Below are 13587 nucleotides of genomic sequence, written 5' to 3'. Positions count from 1 at the left end.
GTATCAGGGAGACTCGAAGCCGCAGGTGCATCCGCTGGATGGACCGGAGTGTCGTTAGACAGGGCTGCATAGCGGTTGGAGAGGCCGATGTGCGGAGGAGAGGCAGCCCCATCCGAGCCTCTCTTGCAGCCACGGACCACCACTTCAGCCCAGGTTGACTGATGCTTCGGAGTCGAGCAGGATGAAAGCCTGGGAAGGCTAGAGGGGTCCCAAAACACAGTGTCCTGGATGTTAGCGGTTGCGCTAAGAGAAACAATCTGTTTGGCTTGTACTGAAGCCACATCCATAAAGCCAGTCAGCAGGGAATCTTTCTCTTTGAGTTCCTCTGAAAGTCGTCGGATGTCTTCCATAAGGTCAGCAATCTTTTTGTTCGCTTTCTTAAGGAGTGAGCAGTCCTCATGGGGCAGAGTTATCTCGGCTATCATAGTCACCGGAGCTTTGTTGTGGTCAGTAGCGTTGATCGCTTTTTTTCGGTCATCTAGCTTAAAATCCATGTCGGATGACTAAAATCTTTAACCCACGTAAAACTTAAATAAAGTTAAGTTAAATAAAAAGGATATAAAAAATGTAACGGAAAAAAAAAGAGTGGATTAAAACTGGATAAGAGTCCGGTTTAAGACGGAGCTTCCGACAGGTGGCTACAGACGCCAACGCATGCGCAGAGTGCAGATTACGTCAGCAATTACGTCAGAGATCTTGTTGGAGCCTTAACTTCACAATTGTTGTGCAGAGTTGTTCGTACCTCGCAGGACATTGGGATCAATTATCACCATTTATGAACACAAAGAATATTACATCTTTTTTAAATAGTACATGAAATAGACCCACGAGGAACCGCAACGTGCATGCATCGGTCAGCAGCACGGTATGCACGCAAAACTCTGCACACTCACTGTCACGGAATGGTGGTGAAGGCAGGGTTGAGCAGGTTGGAGGACCCAAATGCAGGACGCAAGGCAAAGGAGGTACAGTTCAAGGGGTTTTAATAAACAAACAAAGGCGAGCACACTTACAAACTGAGTGGCCGATGACAGAGTCCAAAACAAAGTAATACAAACGAGAAAACCAGAATCCAAAATAAGCAGGGAAACAGGGAGACACGACGAGTAGGCTGGCAACAAGGTAACACACTGTAATACTGGGTGACAATAAACAATGACCCGACAAGGACAAGACAGAAACACCAGGTATATATACACAGGGACTAAGGAGCAGGGCGGGAGCAACACAGGTGAAAGACATGAGACTAACGAGGCAGGCAGAGAGAGAGAGAGAGACAGTGAGCAGAGGGAAAAGGAGAGACTGACATGCAGGCAGGGTGACAACCGGGGGAACAGACGGAACACAGGTCACTGAACACAAAACAGACCAGAGTGAACACTTAACATGAACTAAGGTACAGGACTGGGAACAAGGACAAAGAACTAAAACGCAGGAACAAGAGTTAAGGCAGTGACTAAGAAACAATATAACAACTAGACTACCAAACCAAAGCAATATCAAATCAACACAGGACTACGAGATAGAACACCAGACAAGACATAAACACTAAGGACAAGGAAACGAGAAGAACAGGTAAACAGAAGGACACCAGAAACAAATGGCAAAAACTCAAACTGACAGGGAAAAACTACAACTCATGACACTCACTGGCAGGCAAGCAGAGAGAAAAGGGTCAACATTAAGCCTCAGTGTAGCTGGAAATTTATAGTGTAAGTGAATGAATAGAGACTGCAGCTCTGCAGCTTCTCAAGATTAAAGCGGAGCTACCATGTGTAAATCTCTTCTGACTCTATAGCAGCTAATGTATCTTACCTGTCTGTAAAACTGTTAACATGTGGGCAGAGCTCTGAGCTGTGTGGATAATATTAGTACTCACTTTCTGAATGAGAAGGCAGCACCAGTCTGGCCAGCAGCAGGAGATGAAGAGCTGCCCTGGTGAGAGGCAACAGCCTTCTGAATCTAAGGTCCATGGTCTTCCTACTGGTACACTCTCCCCTGGTCCTGACACTGCTGCTGATCGGCTACGACCTCACACAATCATAGAGTGACACCTGTGACGAGACAAGACAGCTGATGTTACTTAGTTAGACTTTACTGTCCCCGCCTGAACATTGTCTTTCACAGCACTGTACATCACAGTGAAGACACACATCACCACACACCAGTGACAGACAGAATACATGAAGTACAACACAACAGCACAAAGCAACAGACAAAAACATGAAAACGAGAATCATAGCGAGTTTAGTACCTGGTACCCAGGCCAGTGAGCCTTTCTGCACCTCAGGGACTTGTACCTGTTCCCAGAAAACAGTACAGTGAAGTGGGAATTGAGTGGGTGATGTCTTGTGCATTTGTATTGGGTTGGGTGTGGGGAGACCAATGATCTTGGTAGCGTGTGTGAGAATGACTGGGAACATGTTGAAGTTAAATGATGTTAAAGAGGTTGTGTGGTCATATGACACCTATGAATCTGCATTTCAACATTGTTCATTAAAGCTTTCCCACTTGCTCAACATTATTACTTATGTTTTTTATTTAATACACTCACACCAATACTTATTTACTTACTTCAACACACCTACAATTATGAGAAACACATTATTCAGGAGCTCCACCCAATATGTAAAAAGAATAAAACTTTCAATAAATGTTTTTAAAGTGTGTGAATAAATCCAAAATTGTAACCCTAAAGCTGGGTCATCTGTGCACATGTGTAGGCGTAGCGTGTATCTATGTGAGTGTAACCCTAACCCTAACAAATGTGTTTTTTTACACACTGGGTATGTAACAGTATGCAACAAATAGGTTTGTTCAGCCAACTGTTACAGCTGTTGGATACAGCTTGTTGCATCAATAACTTGCCTCTCTCTATAGCTTCTGCACCATACACAGAGTGCAATGAGGAGCTTGTTGTATGCACTTTAAAAAAGATGATTCTTTTGTCTTTAATACAGATGATGCTGAGTCATTAATAAATTAATCATGACAAAAAGTTATGATAACCGATTATTTTTCTATGATTGATCAGCTGGGGACTGAAATAGGCCGTTTATTTTCACAGACAAAATTCAAACAATTAGACAAGCAATCAGTGCCTCCATGTCAGTAACAAGATATGTCTTGTCCCTGTGTCCACTTAAAAACAATTCATATAGCACGAGACAATTTGATTCTATTAACCATAAAAACCTGGAGGACATAATACAACATCTGAAATCCTCCTCATGCTGCCTTGATATTCTGCCAACAGTTTTTTTCAAAAATGTGTCTAAATGCATGGCCTCAGATTTACTACAAATTGTCAACATGTCTCTCCTCACAGGTTTTTTCCCCACAGGCCCTGAAAACTGCAATCATTAAGCCACTCTTAAAAAAGAGCAATCTAGACAGTTCACTAATGAGCCTAACTAATAGGCCCATATCAAATCTCCCATTTTTAAGTAAAATCATTGAAAAGGCTGTTTTTCAACAGCTTAGTGCTTTCTTGGCACTAAATAACTGTTTTTATGTCTTCCAGTCAGGTTTTTGACCACACCACAGCACTGAGACAGCTCTTGTTAAGGTCTTCAATGACATCCATTTAAACACCGACAGTGGCAGAATTTCAGTCTTAGTATTATTGGATCTCAGTGCTGCATTCGACACGGTCGACCACAACATATTACTAGACAGACTTGAAAACTGGGTAGGACTTTCTGGCATAGTACTAAACTGGCTTGAATCCTACTTAAAGGACAGGGACTACTTTGTGTCTATAGGTAATCACACATCTGAGCTGACAAAAATGACATGTGGAGTTCCCCAAGGCTCCATTCTGGGACCTCTTTTGTTTAACATTTACATGCTTCCACTGGCTCAGATTATGAAAAACAACAAAATATGTTACCATAATTATGCAGATGACACACAGATTTACATAACCATTTCACCAGGGGACTATGATCCCATACAGCGCTGAGTAACTGTATTGAGCAGGTCAACGATTTTTTTTCAATTTTCTTCAATTAAACTGAAGTTATTGTTTTTGGAGCCAGGGAGGAACGATTGAAAGTCAGTGCTCGACTTCAATCTGTAATGTTAAGAACCACAAATCAAGCCAGAAATCTTGGTGTAGTCATGGACTCAGACCTGAATTTGAGGAGCCATATTAACACAATTACAAAGTCAGCCTACTATCACTACTATCATCAATATATCAAGGATTAAAGGACTTATGTCTCAGCAGGACCTGGAAAAGCTTATCCATGCATCCCTAAGAAATCCATCAGACAGCTGCAGCTGATTCAGAACGCTGCTGCTCGAGTCTTCACTAAGACCAAAAAGGTGGATCACATCACTCCAGTTCTGAGGTCTTTACATTGGCTTCCTGTATGTCAAAGAATTGATTTCAAAATCCTGCTGTTAGTTTATAAAGCACTAAATGGTTTAGGGCCAAAATACATTTCCGATCTTCTGCTTCGTTATGAACCATCCAGACCTCTCAGGTCGTCTGGGGCAGGTTTGCTTTCCGTCCCCAGAGTCAAAACTAAACAAGGAGAAGCAGCGTTCAGTTATTATGCTCCGTATATTTGGAACAAACTCCCAGATAACTACAGGTCTGCTGAAACAGTCCGTTCTTTTAAATTAAGACTGAAGACTTTCTTTTTACCATTGCTTTTAATTAAATATTTAAGATTTTTCTTTTTATTGATAACTTACACTGCACTGTAACTTTTACTGTCCTGTTTTCTTTTTCTTTGTTTGTAGCTTTTTATTATTTTCCATTTAACTCTTAACCCTGATTGTAACACTGTAACTTATTATATTTTATGTTGCTTTTAAACTTTTACATATATCCCTGTTGCTTTTATGTTTTATGTAAAGCACTTTGAATTACCTTGTTGTTAAATTGTGCTATACAAATAAACTTGCCTTGCCTTGCCTTGCTTACTCTGCTCCGACCAGTAACCAGGGCCCAGCAGTGTCAAATATCCAATTTTCTGCCGGTGACACTGGACGTTACAAACAGGCTGCGCCGTGTTTCACGTGTGCACAGACAGTAACCTCATGTCCCAGCCACACACACACACACACAGGCTAAAACACGTCTTAGGTGTGTGGAAGTTATTTACGAGTGAAGAAGACGCAACGCTCACTACATCTGCAGAGAAACACACAGAAAGAGACGCGTTCTTGTATCACGTTAGAAGACAACGATGGATATTGTAAAGCATGGACCAGGTAAAGCAACAGTGAATACAGCTGTTGGTGACGATGTCATTCATATCACGGTGGGCTCTATCGGTAATTAACAACAAGCCTGCTCCACACGGCTCATCTGCTGCTGTGAAAACGGAATTGCGGGTGAAAAACGCAACAGTTATCTCAGAGCGCTCATAAAAGAGCAGGTCTAGACCATACTCTGTGATGATAATGTGAGATAATGTACACATGTGCTACTTATACTACCTATGATTCATTCATACCTACACTGCGGTTTAGTTCCACTGAGACTGACCGCAGTCTCTGCTAAATCACAGAATGATACTATGGAGAAAATGCAACATGTAATCCATATGAGAAGCACACTGTCATATCAACGCTGAGCAGTGTCAGACCCATGCTCAGGAGTAGAGTCACAAAGCCGTGTCAGATGACTGATGACAAATAAATGTTCGTGCTGTGTCATCTTAGTGCCTAAGTACAAAAATAAGGCATGTAATCAGATACAGTTGTACCCCTCCTTGTCCTTACTTGTCATTTTTTCTTTTTGTCACATTTTTACTCAGCATCACCAGGGGTGCTAATATTTCAGGAATGGGATGGTTATATTTATATAACTGACATGAGAACATGTGGTTCTGTTTAGCTGGAGGGTGCGCATTATTTCCAAATAACTAGCTCTAGTGAAGCTGGAAAATATATCAGCCTTGCCAAGTAAACGCTGCAGTTTCTGTAAGGAGTGTTTCAGCTGCTCAGTGTTTTGGTTTTATGGCCCTGTTTGGTTCAGTCTCACTGCTCTCATCATCCTCATTTCCAACACCACACAGCAGACATACACAGAGACTAGCTGGTGAGGGGTTGGTGGATACCAGACCAGTGGTAGTAACCACAAACACATCTTCAAATGAATATTAATGTTAGTCTGTATCTGCAAGATTTGTTTACTGATACCTTATCCATATCAACTTCATACAGCGATAACATGTCAATGCGTTGTTTACAGCTTGTTCTGCTGCCCCCAGTTGGCCAAAATAAAAAGTGAAATAGTGATCACACTGTGAACAGTCATTGTCATTTAGTTCCATAATTCCATGCAAGCTGTAAGAAAGCTAATTTTTTTTTTTTTACATGTGATAAGTTGCATATTGTAATTGACTGAATATCAGTACATAACATTACATTTAATCCATTTAAATTCATTTTAGGGTTGCTCCCAAAATGCCAATGTATTTGTCTCTGTCAAGAACACTTTGACATATATAATATGGGATTAAACATTCAAGCAAATGCACACAGCCGACAGCTGGAGCTGGACACATTCATCCAGTTTATGTGCCTTTCAGTATACTGTATATTATTCATGAAAGCTTAAATGTTTCCACACTGTGTGACTGAAAACCCACTTTCAATGTTCATTCTGAAAGTTGAACAATTACAGAAAGTCTTACAGAAAGGGTTCAGAGAAAGTTTGAGGACAATTTCCAACATCTTTGACGTGTCGTTAGGTGTGCTGTGACAGGAAGGCACGGATGAGACTAAGTACTGGATTTCCATAGTCTTCCTGGAACAACAGCACTGCAAAGACAGCTGCAACAACACTTTCATGTGCACTCTTCCATCTCGCAAAATCACAACACATCCATTCTACAGCACCTCAAACTTTTCAGTTTGATTTGTGACCAAAATCAACTTTTTATTATAGATGATAACCATGACAACAATTTCTATGTGATTATCACTGTTTTTACAAGTCATCAATACAAGACAGTGCGACCACATCAAGGCCAGAAACTACTCTGGCCATGTTATGCTAACATTGGCTGGTTGACCAACTGAAGTACAGTTAGTTAATGGGTGCTGAGTGGTAACATTCAGTGTGAGAGAGAGAGAGACCATACATTTTGCATGACTACAAGTCAATGGTCTTATGGACAGGTGCGTCGATGTGAAAATCTAAAACAGTCACATCCCTTTTTTGCTTTGCTTAAATGTAACAGAATTAAAACCTTTTATAGTGAAAATCTATATTTTTACTGTTATTTTTAATCAATTTATACCTGCAGCTTTTTGGCCTCTTTTAGCTTGGTTTTACAGCACATCCACCCTTTGGTTCAGTCTCAGCGCTCTTATCAATTTGGTTTCCAGCAGCAGCAGCCAGCTGTTTCTAGTGAAAAAGCTCTGATAAACCCACTGTACACTACCTGCCCACCCAGAACCTAGACTACGTGGTGAACGTAGTGGAGCATTTAACAGCTGAAGCTTTTTCTCAGGAGTTGGTGGAAAGTTCCCGAGAGGAAAAACATTTAGGCAGATTAATCATATTAATCATATTTATTATGTGTCCGAATTTAACGGTGGTGTTATTATTTGTCTGTACAATAATGAGGATATCTTTTTTAATGTGGTGTGGTTCCTGCAGTTGTCATGGTAACATCATCACAGACCCTCTGCTCAGACCCAGCAGACACTTGTTGAGGTTAGGATGATCTGACTACCCTGGGGGGAAACATACCCTGAGATCCACTCTCCCTCACTTATCTCCCAGCATCCCTGGGGACAGAGGTGCACTGAGGAGCTGGGGAGGGGAGCACCTCCAGTCTTAGAGTAAGAGGAAGGGAAGAACAGACAGGCTACCACTTATGTATTTAAACACTCTCTTGGCAGCGGTTACAGTGGACACATCCAGCAGAAGCAGTGGGCCGTCTTCCATTGTGCTTAATGACATCTAACTATAGCTTTGGCGGCTATAGTATGCTACCTTATTTGCTAACTGGGACATATGTCAGCTTCATTTGAAAGACATTAGATACACTTAGACTTGATGTGTGAGGACAGCAGCAATATGATATGTGCACACAAACATGCTGGCTAGGTCCCTCACACACAGTCACCCTTCATAGCCATATGAAGTATGGCTATGAAAACCCATAACTATTACTGTAAATGTTGTTTGGTATACTATGTGGATTGTATAAAGCTCTATTGTGAAGTAACCAGACTTTGATTTAACCCCTTCATAATTTGGAATTCCCCCTTAAATATCCTCTATAAGATAAAATCAGTAATACCTTACAGTAATATAGCCATTGATTTTTTGATTTGTTTTTGGTCTCCCATCTCAGTCTCAATGCCTAAATAAGGCATACACAAAAAACCTTGAAGAAAGAACTGTAAATGCCAAAAGCAACAAAAGACCTGGGATATTTAAAATGTGTGTGTGTGTGTGTGTGTGTGTGTGTGTGTGTGTGTGTGTGTGTGTGTGTGTGTGTGTGTGTGTGTGTGTGTGTGTACTGTATTAAAATAGATGTGACTGCATTTCATATAAAGCAGAGCAGCCTAAAAGAATGCTAGCATATTTTTTGATCTGTTGTTAAATCCTTGCATTATTTTATCTTTGGCTTTGTGACATCAATTTCCTCTTTAAAACTGATATATGTAAATGAGTAGTTGTGTGAAGAATGAAAAAGCAAAGCTTGAGACTTTCACACGTCTGCAGGCACAATTGTCAGATTGTCTGTTTCTGGAAGGTTACAAATTGTTGTATTGTTGGAAACATCAAGAAAATGAAGGACTGGTCATGACCAAAAATATCTGGACACAATAATGTCCAGGTCATCCAAGTCCATCTATACAAGCCAGCTCATAGAAACACTCAGTTTGAAAGACTAAAGCACCTCTTAGGACAAAAAGAAAATACAGGGTACATAGTTAGAGGTTATGCAACACTTGCATCTTCCAAGGAAAACATATATTGTTTTACACATGGGGTTGGAGCAGAAACTTTATTCTCTTCAAGGCATCAAATGAAAGAATTTCCAGCTGAATCTGCAGCTTCCCTCAGCTTTACTGACCTTTATAGTGAGTTTCAGCTTATTGTTCAGCTGTTCAGTGTTTGGTTTATTCTCACCCCTCTCATAGTGTTGTTTTCTACAAAGGTTTAATTGGAGCAAAACAATGCGAGACTAGGTCTCACTGATTACTGTTCAAAAACTTAATTAAAAAAACTCAACAACTTCATAACTTTATTCACTGATTTTGGTGAAACCGTATGATATTTTATGGAGAGAATTCTTTTTGGTTTTCCATCCGATGTCCTTTTACGGAGTTTCCTGATGGAACAGTTACTTTAGCCACTAACTGCTGATAATGGTAGCTACTGCCATCTAGTTTTCCCAGTTAGCTGTACAGCTAGACTGGAAGCTTAGTGCTCTCAGGGCGTTTTAATGTTTACATATCTAACGTTAGTACAGAAGCTTTGGACCCTTGATTGAGGCAGAGTCAGCTGATAGCTACAGTTAGCATTAGCTAGCACTTACTGTGGCGTAACCAGAAAATATTTACCTTTCCTTCATAACTGTTAAATCTTTTCCTGCAAGACAGACTGAACAACCACCAGCTCTAGCTCAGTGATGGAATGACCGCTTGATATTGTGTTGGAAGGTGGGGCTGGGAGCGGTCCATTCAGTACGTGTTTAGTGGGTGGGGCCGTCTACTGCGCCGAAGGCATGGAGGAGGTCCTATGCTAAACTGATCCCTCCCTGAGGTCACGACCGGAGGCAAATTCAAACGACATGTTTGCACATACCTTAACTGAAACACTGAGCAGGAGAAAAAGAGAGGATGGTTGGTTTTGTCACAGTCTGTGGACCTTCAATATCCAGGAATTCACATCAGTTACACCTGGACCTGTAAACTATAAATGAGCTTATGTTATTTGATTGGAACATCTTTCTATTTGTTGAGTATGTAAATGTACACATTAGCTTGTATGTTGTATTTGGTTTAATGTTGAATAGGGAACCTTTTTTTAATAAAATATGCTTTAACATGTTAATTGTCATTTTCTCCAATCATATTATTAGAACTCTTAAAATATGTTGATTGCAAAATGTGTTTGATGCTTGAGCTTGTTGAAGGCATGGTGCACCTGATCAAGATGATACCAACTGCCTCATTTTGAGCAAAGAAAAACGGTGGGGAAAGCATTACACAACCTGAACATGTAATCAAAAAGTTGTGGTCTAAAAATTGAGAGACCACACTCTTAAATAAAGATAGGAAAATAATCTTACATGTGATACTGTTGCAGTAGTAGTAGTCTGCTTTATTCTTTTTAAAACGGTTGGCTTGGATCCTATTTATTAGTAAATCATTTTTGCATTTGACTTTGGAACTTTGACAGGGTAGCTATTCCCCCAAGTCATCCACAGAGTCAGCCCAGCAAACCGGCCACAGACAGCCATACTGTATGTAACAGTAACCCAAACAAGAATACACTTCCCAGTACACACCAGTTTACACTGCATTTATATAGCATGTTTAGGCTGGATTTTTGAAATGCTACAAGTCTCTAAAGATAGAAGTTGAAGAACATGTCAGAAGAAAGTTCCTGGAAATATAAAAAATAATATAAGTTACATCACTTGCTGGGTTAGTCTTCCTACAGTTAAAAAAGCTTTGCAAAAAGTGATATCAATTGTAGGAAAATCTTGTATGACATGATGGCACCAAAGTAAATACAAACTCAACATTTTGTAAAGTCAAGTTGATATCCATTCAAAACAGTTCTGTTTTGGACTCAGCATCCACATCCAGCCAATGAGAGCAGGCAGCTACTTTTTCCCTGCAAAACACTTTTTACTCACCTCCAGCTCTCTCTGTAGCTCAGACAATCCCTGCTACCTGCGTGTGCTAATTCATTCTTTCACCCAAATTCTTTGTCTTTATAATTGCTATCTTTACAATAACAACAGCTATTCACAACAAAAGTTGTTCACATTTCACGTGTGTATTCTTGACAAAACGTGGTTTGGAGATCAGCGTTGGGTGACACAGCCGCTGTCAGCTCGCGTAGTGTGTGACCCCCTGTCACCAATCAGTCACATAGTGTGAACGACTTCAAGACTCCCGTCACAAGTCCGCATGTTGCGTAGTGTGAACAGCACGGCCATCTGAGAGTCGTGTAGACTGCATGAGCCTAAAGCTGATGATACAGAGGGCAACTTTTTGAGCAATGTTGCTGGGCAATCTTGCTGGAGGCAAGTCCGACTATGTTTTGAACGGATAGCGGCGGTACGGGGAGGGGGGTGGACAATTGCTCTAAAAGTTGCTCCGTGTATCATCAGCTTTAGTCTCGCAGAAACCTAATTCCTGTTTCCTCATTTCATAAATAGAACAAAAGCAAGACAATTTAAGATGGATTAAAAAGACTACCTACTACTACTGGAATTTTAACGATTTTTACTTGATGAGACATTGTCTAAAACTTTGTTCTATATATCTATTCTTCTTCTGAATAAGAGTTAATTACTGAAAGCATCTGGATTTGTCTTTCTGTTGACAGCAGTGGCACTTAACTTCATTTCTAGAAATCTGGCCAAGTTTATTAGTGGACCAAATCCATGACAACCCAGAGTTGAGACCAGGAGGCAGAGTCGCAGTCTAACACACTTCTCTGCCCTTCTAATTCAGCAGTTACCCACCCAAAACCCTACGCAGAGTCGCAGTCTAACACACTTCTCTGCTCCTCCATTCCAGGAGTTACTTAGTGAAAATCCTATAGTGACGGTGTCTGCCCCCCGACCATCGAAATTATTTAAATCAAAGGTAAACAGAAGAGGAGCTGTACATAAAAACCTCATAAAAATTAAAACCACAAGAGCAATAGTGCAAACTAATAGGAGAGTTAAATGTGGACTCTTAAACATCAGATCTCTCTCTTCTAAAGGTGTACTAGTAAATGAACAAATATCAGATTATACTATTGATTTATTTTGTCTTACTGAAACCTGGCAGTGTGATGGAGAATATGTTAGCCTAAATGAATCCACCCCTCCCAGTCATGTTAATACTCACATTCCTCGAGGCACAGGCCGAGGAGGTGGAGTTGCAGCTATCTTCGACTCTAGCCTACTAATCAGCTCTAAACCTAAACTAAACTCATTTGAAAGCCTTGTTGTTAGTCTTTCGCACCCAAGTTGGAAATCACTGCAACCAATTCTTTTCGTTATAGTGTACCGAGCACCTGGTCAGCACTCTGAATTTGCAGAGTTTTTGTCAACTTTAGTCCTTAAAACGGACAAAGTTATTATTGTAGGGGATTTTAATATTCACGTGGACGTTGCGAATGACAGCTTTAGTACTGCGTTCATCTCTCTATTAGATTCCATTGGCTTCTCTCAGAGTGTTCATGAACCGACTCAGTGTTTTAACCACACCCTCGACCTTGTTTTGGTGTATGGTATTGAAATTGAACATTAGTGGTGTTCCCACAGAATCCCTCTTTGTCCGACCACTGTTTGATAACTTTTGAGTTTGTATTGCTGAACTACATGCCATTGGGCAAAAATTTCTATACAAGATGTCTGTCTGATAGTGCTGTAGCTAAATTTAAGGATGCGATTCCATCAGCTCTAAATTCATTATCAGTCCCTCCCAAATCGATCATCTTGTTGATAGTGCTGCAGGCTCGCTGCGAATGACACTCAACTCTGTAGCCCCTCTAAAAAAGAAAATAATAAAACAAAGACGGTTAGCTCCATGGTATAATACTGAAACTCGCAAATTAAAGCAAATATCGCGGAAACTTGAGAGGAATTGGCGTTCCACCAAACTGGAAAATTCTCATTTAATTTGGCAAGATAGTCTTAAAACTTATAGGAAGGCCCTCCGTAATGCCAGAGCAGCGTACTACTCGTCATTACTAGAGGAAAATAGGAACAACCCCAGGTTTCTTTTCAGCACTGTAGCCAGGCTGACAGAGAGTCACAGCTCTATTGAGCCAAGTATTCCCATAGCTCTCAGTAGTTACGACTTCATGAGCTTCTTTAATGATAAAATTCTAACTATTAGAAACAAAATTCACCAAGACCTGCCCTCAACTGGTACCGACTTATCTCCAAACTCAGGAACCTTAGAAACAGCTGTAATACCAGATATATGTTTAGACTGTTTTGCTTCCCTCAATCTTTACCAACTAACTTCAATAATTTCTTCATCTAAACCATCAACCTGCCTCTTAGACCCCATCCCGACTAGGCTGCTTAAAGATGTTTTACCCTTAGTCAACACTTCTATACTAGATATGATCAATCTATCTCTATCAACAGGCTATGTACCACAGTACTTTAAAGTAGCTGTAATTAAACCTCTTCTGAAAAAACTTGATCCGGATGTTTTAGCCAACTATAGACCTATATCTAACCTTCCATTTCTCTCTAAGGTTCTGGAGAAAGCAGTTGCTAAACAGCTGTGTGACTTTCTACAGAGCAATAGTTTATTCGAGGATTTTCAGTCAGGATTTAGAGCTCATCATAGCACAGAGACAGCACTGTTGAAAATTACTAACGACCTCCTTATTGCATCAGACAAAGGACTTGT

The 13587-nt window shown here is 40.5% G+C and overlaps 1 protein-coding gene across 1 annotated transcript in view; it reads right to left on the bottom strand.

Moving 5' to 3' along the window:
• Positions 1-13587, bottom strand: part of ptprfa (protein tyrosine phosphatase receptor type Fa) — a 223700-nt gene that overhangs the window by 182090 nt on the left and 28023 nt on the right. Inside the window, exon 2 of the mRNA XM_046050075.1 lies at positions 1880-2054. Within this exon, the coding sequence (XP_045906031.1) occupies positions 1880-1973 (94 nt within the window). The 5' untranslated portion in view covers positions 1974-2054. The remainder of the gene's footprint in view (positions 1-1879; positions 2055-13587) is intronic.

The sequence above is a fragment of the Micropterus dolomieu genome, linkage group LG05, assembly GCF_021292245.1.
Source record: "Micropterus dolomieu isolate WLL.071019.BEF.003 ecotype Adirondacks linkage group LG05, ASM2129224v1, whole genome shotgun sequence".
Classification (NCBI taxonomy): domain Eukaryota; kingdom Metazoa; phylum Chordata; class Actinopteri; order Centrarchiformes; family Centrarchidae; genus Micropterus; species Micropterus dolomieu.
The sequence above is the reverse complement of the archived record's forward strand: the minus strand, read 5'-3'. Positions and strand labels throughout refer to the sequence as shown.